At 33.0% G+C, this 20,180-nt stretch overlaps 2 protein-coding genes across 2 annotated transcripts; one reads left to right on the forward strand and one right to left on the reverse strand.

Annotated features, from left to right (window-relative positions):
• The first annotated feature begins 9,817 nt into the window (after positions 1-9,817).
• TLP8 (tubby like protein 8) lies at positions 9,818-12,002 on the forward strand. The gene is made up of 8 exons (XM_079044757.1): positions 9,818-10,414; positions 10,493-10,607; positions 10,708-10,937; positions 11,030-11,126; positions 11,220-11,309; positions 11,505-11,597; positions 11,680-11,747; positions 11,844-12,002. Exons 1-8 carry the CDS (start codon positions 9,987-9,989, stop codon positions 11,917-11,919), a joined length of 1,197 nt encoding a protein of 398 aa, XP_078900883.1. The 5' UTR covers positions 9,818-9,986; the 3' UTR covers positions 11,920-12,002.
• A 1,173-nt stretch (positions 12,003-13,175) lies between these two features.
• On the reverse strand, positions 13,176-17,564 carry ADAP (ARIA-interacting double AP2 domain protein). Its single transcript, XM_079044758.1, has 8 exons — positions 17,030-17,564; positions 16,870-16,952; positions 16,721-16,729; positions 16,456-16,544; positions 16,292-16,365; positions 16,151-16,201; positions 15,946-16,022; positions 13,176-14,110 (listed from the first exon to the last, which is right to left on the reverse strand). Exons 1-8 carry the CDS (start codon positions 17,173-17,175, stop codon positions 13,545-13,547), a joined length of 1,095 nt encoding a protein of 364 aa, XP_078900884.1. The 5' UTR covers positions 17,176-17,564; the 3' UTR covers positions 13,176-13,544.
• Between the last annotated feature and the right edge of the window lie 2,616 nt (positions 17,565-20,180).

Below are 20,180 nucleotides of genomic sequence, written 5' to 3' on the forward strand. Positions count from 1 at the left end.
TGTCTATGATCCTTACTTTGTGAAATAAACCAATTGAACATAATTTCAATGATTCTAATTTCACACTCCCAAATCCTTATCGAAAAATGTGAGAATTTCAAATTCCTATCATTTATCGAAATCTGTTTAGATTTTAAACTTATATGCACTGACCCTCCTGTAATGAATATGTACAAAGTCACAAAGACTTGTCAACAGTCATTATAAGGTATTCCAATGGAGATCAACTCCATGGAAACTAAGTCTCATATTCAAAATACATTGCTTTGGACATGCTTCTTGCATTAAGTTTTCTAATCTTACACAGATAACTTCCACCTATGGAGACAACTCCATATTCTCATTTTGACTATCACTTCTGAATAAGAGATGCCTCTTTTCAGAATATGTCAATATGGTCCTTCCAAAATTAGCACTATACTTCCAACTGTCCCTGAGCAACCAATCTTTGGTAAACCTCAAATTGTCCTCGACAATTGCTTAATCATTTTAGTCATATCCAATTCTAGACCTTTTCCCTTCTTAATGCCTCTGGGCATTTGGAAAAATTTAGAAATGACAAATATTATAGCACATGCAATCGATCTTGTACCCAAAGCAAATGGTACACGATTCATGATGTCTCACATAAAGACATGATTCTAGACCAGTCTTTTGCTACAATATTTTTTATTTGCCATGTTCTCAAGATTTGACTATGAACAGGGATGCCGTAATCATAATCGAATTTTGAGAACGCAATATATATAATTTCCTTAAGTTGAACCAATCCAACATGAAATTCATATATATATTCTTGACTAAAGATGATTAAAATCTCAATCTAAGCTTAAAATCTCACTCTAAGCCTTTTAGAATTGACATGAAGTATAATATCCTCTCCCTTAATTATAGCAAAACAACTTTTTCAACCCCTGCAACCTCACGAATTGAAACTTTTGTTTTCTATAATTAACATTGCTAACTTGCAATACTTATCATAATTATCATGCTCCCACTAACATGATGATTATTAGCATAACACTCATGCTCCCACTAGCTTTGACATGTATCCAAAAAACAGTTGGACTTCTAGAAGTCAATACTTTATTGACTTTCTTACCAAAGTTCAGATTTCTGATACTAGATTGCTTTGATAAGACTTTATCAAAATCATAAACCTTATTTTAGACAGCTCACATGTGTGTCTAAACAATTTCAGAACTATGAAAAGGGATGACGTAATCATAGTCTCAATTGTTTAGATTTTTGCCATTTCTCATAAGTCCATGTTAGTGTGCCGGATAACCATGCACGCTCCACTTAACGACTTTGAGAATGCAAAGATTACAATTGCTATCTTACTTAAAATCTACTTGGTGGAAGTGTTTCCTCACCATCATTTTCATGAATCGGAGAGAAACCTTATGACCCTTAGATTTTATGGTGTATGTGTTCTTATCCACGTGAATTTGTCAAAACCATAATCACAAGACTAGGTTAGTGACAAATCCTAACTCATATGGATTGAACTTGTGCAATCTTAACCTCTTGCCACCTGGCAGCACAAGGGCCTGCCATTGCTTCCAAGTAGTTATGCAAACAATTGAGAACATGTAGAACTCAAATGTTATAGCCAACTTAAATGGAATGGGCACAGAAATGTCAACACGATAGGTTATAAACCTCTAGTTGTGTGCTAGTGATGAAATACAGGTTTTATTCTTGATTAGTTCTTGAAACCATTTCAGGATCTTTTAGACTCCCACTGTCTTCTTGACCAATAATACTTTCTTGCCAAATATTCAAGAAGTAGTGTGGATTCTTAATCAAGACAAACACTTCACACAATTGGCCTTAGTTGGTCTTTGTTTTATCCAAAACATCACAACTTACCAATTTCAAATGTATAAGAGTAGAAAACTTTTACTCTTACATTTGACAAGTGTTATAAACCTTCTTTAAGATGTGTCACTCAAATTACAATCTTGGAGTATGTCTCTAAGATTTGTTTTGGAACGAAGTATGACTCATCTTCTTGATTTGACCACTTCAACAATTCATGACTTTTCTTCTTAGCTATCAGAATGCACTTAGAGGATGAATTGTGATATGGTCTCATAATCTTTAAGATGACCATTAAACATGATACTAAAGTACTCTCCCATCTTTTCAGATTTGAGAAACTTTTATCCTTCTGCCTAATTTGATTCTTCTTATTCGTTCTGCTATACATTGGAACTTTTCCAATGTCTCAGACTTATACTTAAGCTTGTAAGTATAACCATATTTACTAAAATTTAGTAAATCATGACGAGTAGTCTTATCGATCTTTTGTGGTGGACTCTGATCAGTGCACAAGGATGTGTACTTGATCCCTTAGTCCTTCACTTGACTCACATATACATGTGAACAAGGAACTAGTCTTAAATTTTTCCAAAAATGAAACTTCTCATTCATCATACTATACAACTTGCATGATTCCAAGTTTCGGTCCAATTGAAACTTGGGTGATGAGAATCTTTCCTTACTTGGTAAATTTAGACACTACCACAAATGAAAGAATCAAATTCATTTTTCCAATGTTGCTAGAAACATACAAACATCAAGTTTTCATAAATGCCATTGCAAGGAGATATAAAATAAAGTAAAACTTTTATTTATTTATAAAAATGCGGAAAAACTTTTCCTTATAATGCAACTTGAAATGAAAACTATGCTATTACATGTTTCCTAGCAATCTATCATAACTCCTAAGAAGTAGCTCAAGAATCCGATCTTCAACCAAGCGATAGAAATCCATATTCGCGATCAGATTCAGTATACTCTTTTCTTTAAGTTTCCTTCCCTTTGCTTGATCCTGAAGCAAAGTCAAACTGTTGATTCTTCTTTCTTTCAGGTAGCTTGGGCAGCTTCGCTTCCAATGCCCTTTTTCTTCACACTGAAAACATATAGACTCTTTGGGAATGGTACAAAAGGCTATTCCAGACTTAGACTTTCACTTTACCTTCCGGTCAACCGGGTTGACTAAGGCCGAGCCCTTTCCATTGGGAAGAGAAAGCTTTTATGGACTTCCAATGTTACCATTGTCCATGTCCATGGAAGTTTGAGAAATAGACCTTCCATCCATATTTGCTTGACTATTGCACCAAATCTTTTCTGATTCAGCAGCAATAAGAAAATAAGAAAGATCCATTAGGGTCATGTCGTGATCTGTCACATAGTAGTCTTTCTATATGACTCAGGAAGTGACTGAAACACCCAGTCAATAGCCAACTTCCTTGGGACAACGACACCCAACATTCTTAACCTGTCACTGTGTGACTTCAGTCCTAAGACATGAGTGCACACAGGACTTCCAATTTGATGTTTTATTGTGAGTTGGGATTGAGTGATCTTGAACTTTTCAAGTCTTTAAGCTTGTGGGTCAAGGAGAATAATTGGAGGAGGTGGAGGAAGAGAAGTATGACTTCCATGAGCCAAACTCGGGAAGTCATATTCATTAGGAAAGCTTGGTTTGGGAAGATCATTGTTGTCTAAACCAGACATCAACAATGGGAGAAATTCACGTAAAGTTGATTTAAGTCCTTAATATAACACCCAATATGATATATTAAGGCTAGGACCCAACAAACTATTTTATAACTTGGAAGAGGGATGCCGTAATCCAAGCTATAAAATATTTGAAGGTAGGTGAATGACGATTCACCAATTTCCACCAAGATAAACGAAATGTATTATTAGGTTTTAATTGGTTTTGAAACTCCTAGATTCTTTTGAGATTCATTGAACTTTTCAATGGCATGTTTCAATCTCGAGTGTGCCCTTCAGGTTTTGTGACTGGGATGCCGAGGATCACAAAACAAGGTGTGAAGTAACCATGCAAATATACTTGGTACCCTTAATATTTACCCCTCAATCGATGTGTCGGTTAACCACACACGCTCCAACGATACTATGATAAACATTAAGTTACCCTTTGCCTACCTTGTTAAGTCCAGGTTAGTGTGCCGGTTAACCACACACGCTCCACTAACAGCTTAAACAAAGTGCAAAGTGTAATTTCATGGATTAGCACCTTATTCATATTTTCCTAAGTAACTAAGATTGTGAATTTATAAAAAGTTTAGTTACTTAGTATTTATCATTAATACTTTTAATGAAGGGAGAATTATAGTCCTTGTCCTACCTGTTCGGCTAACGACCCTCCACCAGTCAAGGAAGCGGTGGGTGAGAGTGGACATCCATTAAACTGCCATTTTATAGGCAGTAACCTTATACTCCCCTTATAGACCGGCTTCGTGAATGAGGCCTACTAATGGTAAGACGACTTGCTCTTATACATATAATATATTAAACTTTTAATATTATAATAGTATAAGGGTGTATTTTAGACATTTAAAATACTTGGTGGTTTAATCTATTAATTAAACTATACTCTTAATTTAATTAAATTTAAACCATGTCATTATGGAATTATTAATTCTCTTTTAATTAAACACTTTAATTATCTATTAATAAAGTCCATAAGAGTTAATTGAATTATTCAATAAAAACATCATAATTCCAATTATTAAATTCAAAATTAAAATCATTTAATTAATTGTTTAAGTTATGAACCCAAGAGTTTTAGAATTCAATTCTTTTTTTTTTATCATAAAAAAACTTTTTCCAAATTCCAAAACTTGAGGGCAAGTTTTGTAACTCTTGAAAACTTTGGGATTCCATAACTTATGGAATTAATGATGTTTTATGATGAAACTTTCCATGTTCCATAAGTTAAGAACAAGTTATGGAATTCTTTAAAACATTAACACCAAATTTTGTAACTCCATAAAAACTTTGAATCAAATTTTTTTTTTTAAAAAAAACTTTTATATCCATAACTTATGGAAGTTTCAAAAACCCTTAAGATCACAACTTTAAAAAAAACTTTTGAGCTCCAAAATTTTATGACAAAATTTGTAACTCAAAACATTTAGATCAAACTTTTAAAACTAATAAAATAATCATATCATTTTATTTTTTACTAAATTTGACCTAATTCAACTCATATAACAAATGATTCAAATTTTACAAATAATTCGTTTTTCACAAAACAAGTAATTATCTTAAAATTTGACAAACGTCATGTTTTTTTTTCCTTTTTTTCCAACTTGAAAATAAAACATTTGCATCAATATAACAGAAAACAACCCATGGCTCTGATACCACTGTTGGGTTTTGAGCATTCTAACACTCCTATGGTGTACATGCAACCCTATAAACCTTGGATCTATGTTTTCTCTATTATACATGCAAATATTAACTATTCCAAGGTTTCATCCTAACTAGCATATTATGAAGCACCTATACTACAAAGTTCTAGTTAGATGACATACCTTTTGATGTAGCTTGATGTCTTCAAGCTTTAAGAGCTTAGCCCCAATAGTGTGGAAGCCTCAAATGGAATCACAAATCACCAAAACACCTTGGAAGAACTTGAAAGAATATGTATGCACACTAAAATCGGCCCACTCTTATTTTCACACGCTTGTCCAATTTTGTAAGCCAAGGACCCCTTTATATATTATGGAGGATTAGGGTTACATCCATGTAAACCCTAATACCCATGACCTTTCATTTACATAGGATCCATGGGTTAAAAGCTCCATGGACCATCCATGAAAGCTTAGCCCAACCTAAATGAACTTGGCCCATTCCATATATATAAGAGTCCATATTTAATTAGTTCTTTTTGATCACTTAATTAATTCTAAATTAATTCTTGATCAATACTAATTAAATAATATGATTCCATATTAATATATTAGAACTTATAATATATTAATATAAATCATAAATATACTATTCTCAAAAGACTATCCATATAAATTGTGTTGGTGAAGTGCAACCCAAATGGACCATGCCGGGTCGGGTCAAGTACATACTAAATATAGTTATGGACTTAGACATTAATCCAACACAAGTATCATGTCTTTATGTGAGACATCATGAATCGTGTCTTGTATGCTTCGGATATAGGATCGATTGCATGTACTATAATACTTATATGTTCTAAATTTTCCAAATGCCTAGGGCATTAAGAGGGAAAAAGGTCGAGAACCGGATATGACTGAAATGATTAAGCAATTGTCGAGGACAATCCGAGGTTTACCTAAGATTGGTTCTCATGGACAGTTGGAAGTGTGGTGTAAAATTTTTGGAGAGGGACCATATTGACATATTCTGAAAAGAGGCAACTCTTGTTCAGAAGTAAGAGTCAAAATGGGAATATGGAAATGGTTCCATAGGAGGAAGTTATTCTTCAAATCTGTGTAAGATTAGAAAAACTTAATGCAAGAAGGATGTTCAAAGGAATGTACTTTGAATATGAGACTTTGTTTCCATGGAATTGATCTCCATTGGAATACTTTGTAATGTCTGTTGTCAAGTCTTTGTGATTTTTGTGCATAGTCATTACAAGAGGACCAATGCATATGAGTTTAAAATCTAACAGATTACAGTAAATGACAAGAATTTAATATTCTTACATTTACGGTAAGGATTTGGGATTGTGAAATGAGCATCATTGGAATCATGTTCAATTGATCTATTTCACAAAGTAAGGATCATAGACAAACATAGTGTGCATACTTGGAGTATGGCATAACTATTGTTTAGAAAACATAGTGTGCATGCTTGGAGCATGGGACAACTATTGTTTTAATTCAAGTATTAAGTTGATTATTTGAAACATTATGCAATGAATAATGTGTAATCAATATGGTGATTAAATAAAAGGTGTTTAATTTATATTCATAAGTTCTGAGACCATATTGGATTCGATTATTCTTGTGTTTCACTTTGCATGTTTTGACTTCCCGAATAACTAATTTATTCAAACCATCCACAGTCGATCATACTTTGGAAGTAGGTATTGAGGCAAGACTGTCATGAATGAGTCTGTAGTTTATCTGGGACAAAGTGGTTGCAGTGTTCATGAGTGCTCCTGGAATGAGATTCGAGTATTGGGTTCAACCTACGCTCATTTGAATCACTTCATGGATTTTATCACGAGTGATCATGAGACGATAATATCTTATATTCTTCAAACGGAGACGTGTGAGTCGTAGTTGCGTTTTGGTTGCACATTGACATATGTAAACACAACCAGTAACTTGGTTGTTATAAAACATATCGTTGTGTGTGATTTGATGAGTAAGTACAAGCGAACATTTGGGTCGAAGTTTATCCATTCCTTTTACCCTTGGAGGGATAAAAGCGATATTTGTGGGTCCCTCGATGATTTAGTGATGACACCCCTAAGTGCTTGGCCAAGCCTGGACTGATTCGATTTGTTCAATTAGTCAGTCGTCATAAATCGAAAATCGGGAAACAACAAAATGGACAGAGAGAATGATTATAAACCATGTCTCAGTCCATATGATATCCGGAATGGAGCAATATATGATCCCTCATCTAATGGACACGTCATTTGACTAGGTCAGAGTTCGACAGCGGCTTTAAGAGCTACGATTGCTAGTCGGGATCTTGGAATCATACTTGAATAATAGTTTTAGACTTATCCAAGTGGGAGACTGTTGGATTAGATGTCTAAGCCCATAACTATTATTGGTATGTACTCGACCCGAGAGTAGCATGGTCCATTTGGGTTGCATGGCATCAGAACAATTGGACAGACAAGTGAGAAAAGGTTATTTATGATTTATATTAATATATTATAAGTTCTAATATATTAATATGAAATCATATTATTTAATTAGTATAGATCAAGAATTAATTTGGAATTAATTTTGTGATCAAAAGAGACTAACTAAATATATGGGGATTGATTATGTAAATCATTCATTCTTATATATGTGGGCTTGTGATCCATTGTCCTTCATGTTGGGCTTAACCCATATGGTAACCCATGGATACTGAATGGAGGTTAAAACCCATGGATCATGAAGGAAATGGAAAGTCATGCACATTAGGGTTTACATGGTGTAACCCTAATGAGCCACACTATATAAAAGATCCCATGGTTCATGAAAGGGTACTAGTGGATACACATAGTGAGGGCAAGGGCCGATTTCATAGGGAGAACCAAAGTAACCTTCTTCTCAAGTTATTCCATTTGTTGGTGATGTTTTGTGATTCCATTTGAGGCTTCCACACTATTGGGGCTAAGCTCTTAAAGGTTCAAGACTTCAAGCTCCATCAAAAGGTATGTCATCTAACTAGACTTTTGTAGTATAGTTGCTTCATAATATGCTAGTTAGGATGATGCTTTGGAATTTTGTATATTTGCATGTATAATAGTGAAAATATAGATCCAAGGCACATAGGGTTGCATGCACACCATAGGAGTGTTAGAATGCTCAAAACCCATCAGAATTTCCACACACATGGTAACGAAGATTTATTGAACTGACTGAATTTAGTGAGTAGTGGCTGGTGACCCATCTCATTGAACATATGAAGCACTTGTTCATTAGTAACTTCATAAAAAGGGCCCACATTGGGAATGTTCAAGATTTGAGCAAACTTGTTCTTCGTGAGCTTGTATTTCTTGTCATTGGTTAACTGAAAAGTAACCACCTTAGATGTCTTGTTGAACACAGCAGTAGAATCGGCCAACGATAACCAAGTCATCAGAACTGAGAAAGAAGTCGTCATCACAGTTGATAATACTGAATTTGTGAGAGAGACAATCAGCATCTATAATTCTTCAGAGTATTTTGAGAATTCAGGTTGAACCTGATAGTTAGATCCTTGAATCTTCAATAATGGTTGAGGTGAAGCTTCATCAGTGGTTTGAGAAGGATCAACTGGAATATTTGTGGCCGCCATTGTTAGGGTTTGAAGGTTTGAGAGAACAGAGATGTATAAGAAGAAAGAATTAGGGAAAATCTTTAGCCTGGTCGCGTAAAGTTGGAAAAGATATCCCCAATGTCCTTTTATATTGTGATCCCAATTTTGAATTTGAAGCGGTTTGCAATAAATGCATGTCACGTGTAACCTTGAAAAACAGACGTGTAGCAGTAAAGATAGCCACGTCTGAAAAGTGATGAACACTTTTCCTGGAAAATTATGAAATAACCCAACCGTCACGTCAATCAATCGTTTCGATTGCCCCAAGAGGATTCGACTTGGGTTTCCATCGCAAGGAGCTCGCAATCGGTGGGAATCTCTAGGTCAGACGAATGAAATCCTCCCTTATTCAAGAAATGTGGTTGAATGAAACCATTATTGCCAAGTATTTAGAATGGAAAGACGAAACAGTGTTTTCCTTTGTAAAGGTAATGAAGTGTTTGGGAATATCTAAATTAGGATTCATTCTCGGGTCCACAAGCCTACTCAAGATACCTTGGGGGCCAAGGTGTACACCTCCTCAAATTCTATCATACATGGCCCAAAAAATGGTCATATAAGGTTTAAAGATTTATTTAGTAGGTCACATTATTCACCTAAAGTACAAAAAAAAAATTAAATGACCTTTTTAAATAAATACGCTAAGTTTGTAGGGTTAAAATGTTATTTTTCTTAAAAATAAAATAGGATAGAAATTGGTGGGTTTTTTTTCCATTAGCTCAATATTAAAGATAGGGTTCTTATGATTTGTTGGAAAATAAAAATTTAAAAAAAAAAAAAAAAGTAAATGTATTTTCTAAAAAAAACATAACAAAATAAATCTTTCGCCTTTTAGTACAGATAGTCAAAGTCCTTTCAATAAATAAATAAAAAGTTTGTGACCCCACCAAGCATTTAGAACTCACCAAACCAATTTTCCTGTTTAAATGCTCTTCCCGCTTCTGTACTCCATTTCCGTATCCTAATTAGTTACCGTTGTTAGCAACAAAACTCCACTCAATAAATCCAACGTCTTAAACCCACTTCCCAAGTGGAACACTTCCCCCAAAGCCATTATTTTCAAATTCAAACTCCCCTTCTTATTCTTTACCATCTATTACATCAAACACCTCATTCTTTCCCTTCTGAATCCATTCTTACCCTCTCAAATGTCGAATTCAAACAAGGATCCAATTCCACGACAACCTTCCTACAGTTCCCTGTATCATAATCCCCTTACAGAGCTCAAAAATGAAGCCAACAATGGCGTTTTGACCCTTCACAATGGTCAAAACAAAGAGAATTCGGAACCAAATAAAGTAAAGACAAACTCGGATCCTGTTGTAGATAAGGAGAATGTGGATTCCAACATAACAATTGGATGTAAACCTACACCAATCGCAAAATCCCGCTTGAAAGATAGGGCATGGAAACCATCTTCGTTGCAGCTGTGTATGCAGTTGAACGACCCGATTCCAAACTTCGGTTCAAGTTTCTATGAACCGATTGACTCCGGAAAAAACAATTCCGGTAACATTTGGGATTATTCCGATTCCGAAGCTGCTCCAGCTTCCTCATGGTCTACACTTCCGAACAGGTTCGTATTTAAGTTCATTTAGGGTATCGATTGAGAGTAATTCACTAAACTGTAACATTTTTGTATGTTTGTTTTCAGATCGTTGTTGTGTAGGCCATTGCCAGTGGACATTGGAAGGTGTACTTGTATTATCGTGAAGGAAAAATCTGCTGACGGGATTAATGGCGGAAGTGTATACACTCTGTACACTAATGTATGTAACTTTGTTTACTCTAACTCATGAACTTCTTAATTAGACTACAATGTTGTTGATTTATGCTTAATTACTTCTCTTTTTCTTTGAAATTTCATAGGAAGGCCAAGGAAGACAAAATCGGAAACTTGCTGTAGCTCATCATAGACGTCACAACGGAAGATCTGAGTTCATAATTGCTCAGAATACAAAAGGGATCATATCTTGCGCAGATGATAGTTATGTCGGAAGTGTAACTGCAAATCTCTTGGGTTCCAAATACAATATCTGGGATCAGGGTCGACGTCTTAATTCCATGACTAAACACTCTAAACTTCTAGCAGCAGTATCGTAAGCTTCATTGCTATCTATAAACTATGAAGACCTTATCATCTTACCTTATAAGTTATTTACTATTTTTTTTTTAAATAAATTCAAAACAGATTTGTGCCTACGATAGCAACATGGACAGGAAGCTACAGGAGTATGAAAGCGTGGCTTCCTAAACATCAGTCTATGCAACTGAAGAATACAACTCAGGTTAGAAGATTATAGATTAAATATACCATTTTTAGCACTATATTTACATAATATGAATTTTAGTATGATTTTGATTTTTTTTTTTTTATTCAGGCTCAGCATATAAATGGATTACCTACGGGTTGGGAAGAGAGAATGGATAGAGTACATCAGCTGTTTTCAAAAGTTCCATGCTACAACAATGTAAAGTTTGCATATATAAACATTTGAATAAAAATAGAAAAAATTGAAAGTACAATGTTGTAGTCGAAGGAAATAGAAATAGGATCCTATAAATAAATAAACAAATAAAAGTACATTATTATATTCTGCATTAAGCCCTTTTAACTTTAAGAAAATATGAACATTCTTTTGAAAAACTATGTTTTGTTTTTTCAGATCACAAAGCAATATGAGTTGGACTTCAGAAATAGGGGAAAATCAGGACTTAAAGTCCAGAGTTCAGTCAAGAATTTCCAGTTGACTTTGGAGGTAAGTAAACTAAAAAATGTACAAAATGAATCGAAGAAACTGAATGACAAATATTGATTTGTGTTTTTTATTCTGTGTTTAGAAAAATGGAAAACAAACAATTCTACAACTTGGGAGGGTTGGAAAGTCGAAGTATATGATGGACTACAGGTAAAAGCATATCAAGATTATTTTAAAACTTTAAATCTTCATTTCAATTTTTGATTACTCAAAAGTTTTTATTCATTACAATATTTTTTTTTTCAGATATCCGTTGAACGGTTATCAAGCCTTCAGCATATGTTTGGCTTCTATTGATTCAAAGCTTTGTTGCACCATGTGATGATGATATTATGATCATTTCTTATGAATTATGATGTCTCTCATTTTTAAATATTTTCTTAAGGCAATTAACTAATTTGTCTATTGCATTTTCAATAATAATAATAATAATAATAATATTTATATTATTATTATTATTAGATGTGGGACTAGGAAATTATTATACTTGGTTTGGAAGTAGATTGTTTGAAAAAGAGAGTCAATGAAATTAGCCCATACTTCCAGTCCAGTTGGCATTTATGTATGCAGCTGAAGTGAATAAGTCAGAGTATCGTTGCTAGCTACCAGCCGACTAACAAATGTAGCCATTATACAAGACATTAAGTTTTGGTACAGCTTTTCAATCAGTTTGGTAGGGTTGATTATCCATTGAAAATACGTGGTCTCCACAAAAAAAATTATTAAATTAAAAAAAATGGCTCATTTTGTCATTTTTCACTTAAATTTAAAATGGGAAGTGATTCGTCCACAACAATTTTTGGCATACACAACAATTTATGCATTATAGAGTTGTACAATACAACACTTTAAAGCATAAATTGTTGTATACGGAGAAAAAATGTTGTGTACAAATCGAGTTCCTATTTAAAATACGCTCTAAATTTGTTGAGTCGAAATTAATGTTTAAACACAACGAAATCAAATATTAAGTGCCAAAAAGAGCTACAAGATGAGGTAGGGGTTTGGCAACACTAGTATTCTAGTAAGATTAAAATCGAATGTCGTTTTAATGTTCTTGTAATGGTTTAAAGTTGTTAAAAGATGTTTACAAGTGAACCAAAGTAATTATTTATCTTTTTTTGGAAACAGCAAATATTTTATATATAAAGTAAGTTATTTGACATTTTCTCTAAAGATAATTAAGTTATTTGACATTTTCTCACTTTTTTTTTTTTTTAAACAGCAAATCTAACCTACTCTTATAAACTACACATTAAATCCACCTATGTCCACGACGGGACTTGAACCCTCAATCTTAAAGAGGGAGGGCAACACCGGATACCGCTAGGTTATAAGCCCTTTGGTATTTTCTCACTTAAACATAAAATGTTCCTAATAATATTATTCAAAATAAATGCACTAGTATAACGTCAATCCAAAAATACCTACTTACTGATCTATTTTTAATTTTTTAATTCTTCAATTTCTTACTTTATAGTTTTTAGTGTTACTTTATATTTTTAAAGCATTATTCTAGTGGAGGAAGCACGATGTTTTTGAATAGAAGAAATAAACTAAAAACTAAAACACGAAAAATATAAAATTTTAAAAAAAAATAAATAATAATAATAATAATAATGAAAGAAATGAGGCTTTTAGACGCCTACAACATTTTTATTGGTTTTCTTTTTTCAGGAAACAGAAAGAAATATAGAAATAAATGAATGTCTATGCCTCATAAGTATATCTACAGTTACAAATAATTTTTAATCAGATAATTTAAAAAAGAAAAAAGGAAAATGAATTGAACTCTCATCTAAAAAGACGATATCATATCAAGTCAAATAGTAAAACCCTAAGATCATCGATGAAGCTGCTCCGATCGCCATCACCGTCGCCGCCGTTGAAACTGCACCGATCACTATCTCTATTACGAAAAATCATTATCGATCACCGGTTCAAGCGTCAAGCGTCAAGCTCGCATTGGAACATAGGCGCAGCAAATGAATTCAAATCGGCGAACATATTGTCTTCACCTTCTGCATAGCTATTGGATTCCTGAGAGCAATCAAAATACGTCTGTATATCGTCGGGGAAGCTTCGCCGTGGCAGATCTGATTCCGGCGGTGTCGAAGGGGAGTCAGCCACCGAGGTCCTCTCGAGCATTTCCTTAAACTTTGTGGACTGAAATAGCAGCCCTAAGGCGGAGGAAGCAGTATTACCTCCGGTAGAGCCACGTGGTGGCGGAGCTACGCTGGTGGTTGTTTCGCCGGAGCTTGAGCTTTCCGGTTGCTGGTTTTGGTTGTTGCTGTTGTTGTAGTAGGAGCTTAACCCTGGATCTTGACTACTAGCGGCGTCTGGTAGCGGATTGAGGTCAAAGTTTGTTTGACTTCCGTTTGAGTTGTTGGGATCTTTTTGGTCGGGTCTTAACCACTTAATGTAACGGCTGAGGTCAAAATTTGTAACGGCGTTAAGTCCTCGGTATTCTATTGCTGCCATGTCGTATGCAGTCGCAGCTTCTTCTTGGGTAGCTAGTGACAATATGACAAAGTTTAAGGGTATATCAGAGATAAATTAAATTACAACAACAAATACATTTTAGTTAAATTATAATTTTGGTCCTTCATTATAGCTGTTTTTCGATTGTGGTCCAAAATTGTTTTTTGTCATGTTCCAAGTACAATTCTCTTTGTCTGTGAATATAACGTACTTTTGTAATTTTGGTGCTAAGAATATAATCTTTTTTTTTTTTTGAAAGAGAGACCAAAAACATTATAAACCTCATATATATGGACCAAAATTATAAAAAAAATTTACTTAAAGTTTTGAATTCTAACCTATAGAAGAATCATATTTTTAGTCGATTTATATTTTGATAAATATATTTAAAATCAACATGTAATCTACTAATGTAGTCTTTTTACAACTTATAATCAAATAAAACCAAAGAGAATCCACTTTAGTTAAAAGGGTTTACTATTTTGTTAATATAAGTTTCTAAAAACTACTTTTAAAAATGTATATATCACTTTCAGATAAATATTATCCTCACGTTACCATATAAATGATTTATATAAATAACTTTTATATTAGAATTCACTTCATTTTTAGAGACTTTTACATTTTACATGAATTATTCTAATAATGAAAAATAATTAATTATCAAAATAAATTCTGTTAGTCTAAAAATCCCAATTGACTAAAAGAAAAAAATAAAAATCTTACAAGTATTAATCCTTTTATAGGTCCCTTGCACCGACTAAAAGGTTAGCTTATTCGCTCAACCAACATAAATTTGGCACTTTGTATTCGTTTTACTTTAAATAACAAATTTGCATTTAACAAAATAATAATTTACTTATTTTTGACATGAATAATTTTTGTACATATTATACATCCGGTACCTAAAGGCTAAACCATTTGATTTTGTGTGGAAAGTTGAATTTATTAGTATCAATTTAGAAATATTGGCCTAAAATGTGGAAGCATACGTGTGATAGGAGATAAAGGGATTTTGGTTGAACAACAATATTTGGTGGTATTGAATTCAAACTTATATGTGCATGAAATATTTGGTGGACAGTTGGGACCATGGAGTTGACAAATTTATTTCAAAACTTTCATTTTTCTTAATGTCACTAACTTAGCAGTTGAAGGTTGCTCATCTATCAACCAACTACATCTACTTTTTATTTTTTTTACTTTTATTAATCTTTTAATTTGTATCAAACTATAATTAAAAAAACATCGAAAAACATTACGAATAAGAAATAAGAACCTAAAAAACAACATTGTTTCAAATTAAAAAAGGAAAATAACAAAAAAGCTAGTTTGAGTCTGGTTTCAGGCTGTTACGTACTGCATATAACCGTCAGTTATATTCTGAATCAGAATATAATTGCTTTCCGATTTTTATTTTTATTTTTATTTCTATTTATTTTCAATCCATTTCGAATCTGATTTCAAGCCTGACAAATTTTTATTTCTATTTTTATTGATTTTCAATCTATTTGTGTTTTTTGAAAAATTTAAAAACTATATTATAAGTTCATAAAAATTGACCATAAATTATTTATTGCTTATGTGTATGTGTGTGTATAACTTTTTATTTTTTATTTTTTATGTTGAGATCATTTTTTTATTCAAAAGGCCCTTTTCTTTTGATGGAGATGTTTAGTGGTAATAACAAAAATAATGACTACTATTTTCATTGTTTTACTTCCAAAAGCAAACTCTTTCATTTGTTTTATGGTTTTGTAGTTTTCACTTGTACGTATGCAAGTTTTGATTTAATTTAATGACAATAACTTAAAAGATTAATAAAAAAAATTAAAGTTACAATCGATTAACATAAATAAATATTTACCGTATGTTCCAAGATAAAGATATTTGTTGCCAAAAACCCGTCCAATTCGAGCCTCCCATCTACCATTATGATGGTGTCTACATATTAAAGTACCATAATAAAATTATGACAAATTTATAGACAAACATTATAATAATTTTACTATTTCAAAATCAAATTCAAAATCAAAAGGACAAAAATAATACCACATTTGTTGCAAAAATACCTTGCTACACCTCTGTATTTTGAAACTCCTCGTGAAAAACCGCTACTTTTTCTATTAAAAAGAAAAATAATATATTATCAGAAAAATAATAAACAAAAATGCAAAATAGAAGACAAAAAATGAAAAAATGATAATTATTACCTTCTTAAAGATCCAATATACTCCTCTTTTGACAAACTATCCATTTCTCGAAGCTCCTCTTCGTATGTTTGGAGCTGTTATATATTGATTTGTGTAATTATAAATAATTAGGAAATTAAATTCAATTAAATGGAATAAATTTTAAAAATGGGTAAAAATATTACTGGAAAATTGAGGATGGTGTCTTGTCCCCAATACTTCAATGCTGCCAAGTCATATGCATGTGCAGCGGCTTTTTCATCGTCGTAGGCCCCTAAATATCACGAATTTGGATAAGTTTTGCTATGAATGTTGAAATTTTTTTGAATTCAAAGAACCCAATTTCCCACTTTTTATAATATAATTTATTCATATCAGTAATGAAATTGGAAGGATATACATGAATGATACATCCAGATATTTATGTGAATATGTGAATGCGAACCTTACCTAGATATACTGTAGGAATCGCCACCATTTTCATGAAAAATCAATCCAAAACGAAATTCGAATTAGGAATTTGAATAGAAGAATCGAAGAAACGAACTGGAACCAGGAATTAATAATAATTACAAATTTGAGAAGAAAGAAATGAAAACCTTGTCGTCCTTTTTTGTTTTGTGATTCATTCCAACAATTCTTATCCCACAAATGAGCTTCATATCGACCAGTCCATCGATGCCTTCACATGTTGAATGAAATGAAATCAAATTCACTCTCTAAACGACTCAAAACCTTCCAGATTGAAGAAAAGCGTACCTCGTGACGCCTCTGTATATCGAGCTTCGTTGCGGAGGTGAATCTCTCTGAACAGTCTTACGAGTTCTCTTAGCCTTGCTAATTACAGGCTTTTTATCATTAGTGTCATTTGACGACGCATTCTTTTTCTGTGAGATCTTCGCCATTAAACTTCAGTTCTATTGGAGAAACGAGGATAATTATACACAGAGAACAGAAGAGTAGAAAGCGAAAGAGAGAGAAATGAAGAAAGGGGACTGGGTCATCTCATACATACATCATCCAATGAGAGAATTGGCCATATAAAAGGAATTGATGTGAGAGAGAGAAAAGTTAATAAATAATAGGGGTTTTGGAAGTGAGTGTGGTTTGGCAAAATCGGTGAGAGCCGGCAGAGAGATTAATGGAGGGAGGAGAGGAGATATTAGAGACGATGGCCGTCTGTAATCGGCTTTGAGCGAATTGTATTTCAGTTTCGTGATCTGTTTTTGTGTTTTGTGTTGTTTTCACTTTGATTGGATTTTGGGATTGGGATTTGTGGGGTTTTACTTTGGGTTTATTCTCTAATTGTTATTTGTGCCCTAATTTTATGTTTCTTTTGATTTGATTTATAGGCCCAGTTAAAAGTCATTATTGGACTGTCATTACGGCTTTAAGTTAATGTTTTTTTGGGGGGAACTTATACTTTATATAATACTCCTATATTTTTAAATTTTTAATTATTTAATATAATAATTTCTTCTATTTTTATTTTTTATTTTTTTATTTATGTATAATGATAAAAAATGGAAAAATAATTCAACAAATGGTTAAAAAAAAGTTATATATTGAACGAATTTGTCAATTTGTGAAAGTGTCTTGTGCTATTGTATATATCCATCATTCATATAAATCATCATATCATTAGGGTAAACATTAATACATACACAAAACAATTTGGAAGGTACATATGAATTTCTCAAAATTAAATTGTCTTGGACAATAAGTATGTCCTATGTGATTCAAATATTTAAATTTTGAATCAAAGTATATTGGTATATAATAATTTTTCTTCAAATACAATATTTATGTTTTAGAATATTATATGGTACAACTAATAAAATATAAATTTTTATTATGGAGAAAACTGTTGTATAAAAATTAGTTTTCATTTCAAGTTGATTTTCATTGAAACCGAATTAATATTATGGATTAACAATGTGGATTTCATATTGGTTTTAGTCATGGGAAACTGAACCGTCCAAAAAGACCAAATAAACTTTCTTATTTATATATTAATAATCTTTTTATATTTATGTTAAGTATCAAATGATACCTTCAATTGTTAAGTATTGAAGGTAGGGATGAGCATATGGACCGGGGAACTGGTCGGAACCAGAACCGGCACCGGAATCGGAACCTGATGGAACCGGTCGGGCCGGGACCGGGACGTTATTTTTGTGGATTTTTGGAACCGGGAACCGGTAGGAACCGGAATCGATATAACCGGAACCGGTAGAACCGACAAAAACCGGTAGAACCGGCAAAAACCGGAACCGTATGATGCTATTTTTCGAGGACCGGTTCCAACATTTGAAGACACGACAAGAACCGGTAGGAACCGGAACCGGTAGAACCGCCGGGCCGGTTCTGTTCTTGATTTTGGCCGAAGCCGGTTCCCGGGTCGGGTCCGGTTCGGGCCGATTCCGGCCGGTTCGGCCCTTTTGCTCATCCCTAATTGAAGGATACCAAAGGCCTTCTAGCCCAGCGGTATCAGATGGTGTCCTCCCTCTTTGAGGTCGGGGGTTTAAGTGGACATAGGTGAAATTAGGTGTTAATTTAGGAGTAGATTATATGAACATAACCAAATTTAAAAATATAAGACGGTACTTGCTACTCAAAATTCACGAATTTTGGGATTTGATACCGTCGGTACCGATACTAGTACCGAAAACCGATACCAGTAACGTTATATTGGTATTCTGAAAATCAGAAATGGTACCGGTCGCTCCGGTTCCGGCCCACACTCATCCCTATTTATAATAATATTATATTGAATTATTTTGATTTCTAATTTTGTTCGTAGTTACTATTAACAAGTTTTTTAAGCCATATTGAATTCTTGCACGTTGTAGGGTTGCACCAAGTCCAATTTATAAAACTATAATCCAGTTTTTATGACGTAAATGTCCCAACTTTTAAAGCCATACTTGAGTTTTTGCACCTTCCATTATTAATGACAATTTTGTTATGTCTGATATGCATTTTTTTGGAAATTGAGTAATCAAACAATTTTATAATTTTTATAATGTTATTTATTAAAAAATAACCATACTTTTTTTTAAAGAGTAACTATTTTGTCCGGAATGGGTTATTTTGGGCCCGTATATCGTAATCGGTAATAGGTATAGGATCCGACCCAATAATGTGGTCCCCTTATAAATACCATTTTGACAGACTTCATTTCGAACTCTTTCATTTTGTACCACACTTTGAACAACATTTCGAACACCAATCCAACTGCAAATATCTTCTTCTACCGATGCAGAGCTTCATTTTTTATTTGTAAGGTTCCATTATCTTTATAATTATATGTCTTTAATGTAGATTATACGTTAAAAAGTAGATGATATATGCAATTATATGGGTATTATTTGTTTTTTTTTATGATTTTTAGTGGTTTTTAAGGAATTATAGGATTACATGCGGTTATATGTGTATAATAGATCAACAAATCTTAGAAATTTCTAATTCTGACTTGTCCAAAACAATTATGGAATGCATAGAACACGTTTGAAATACATAGAAACACATTGTCAATTTGGATTTATCTGTTCAGATCATATTAAACTGTTTCATCCAATAGAAACCCATTGTCTTATAATCCTTTATGGTTTTCTTTTTTTTCCAAATTATACCTTAAAAATCATTTAAGGGAAGGAATATAGAATCTCATGTTAACATTAAGAGTAATCTTCATAAATGGTCCATGTAGTTTACAGGAATATCAAGTTTAGTTCCTAACTTTTTTCGTTCTCATGGAAGGTCCATGTGGTTTCAATTTATATCATGGTTGGTCCTTGGTCTATATTGTAACGACGTAAATTTTAAAACAATTTTTCATTTTTCAAACATAATAAATCTCATATAATATTCTCAAAATCTCATGTATCAATGTCATCACAATAAAACA

This window comes from Lactuca virosa, chromosome 4, assembly GCF_052849685.1.
Source record: "Lactuca virosa cultivar CGN04683 chromosome 4, Lactuca_virosa_CGN04683_v6, whole genome shotgun sequence".
Lineage (NCBI taxonomy): Eukaryota > Viridiplantae > Streptophyta > Magnoliopsida > Asterales > Asteraceae > Lactuca > Lactuca virosa.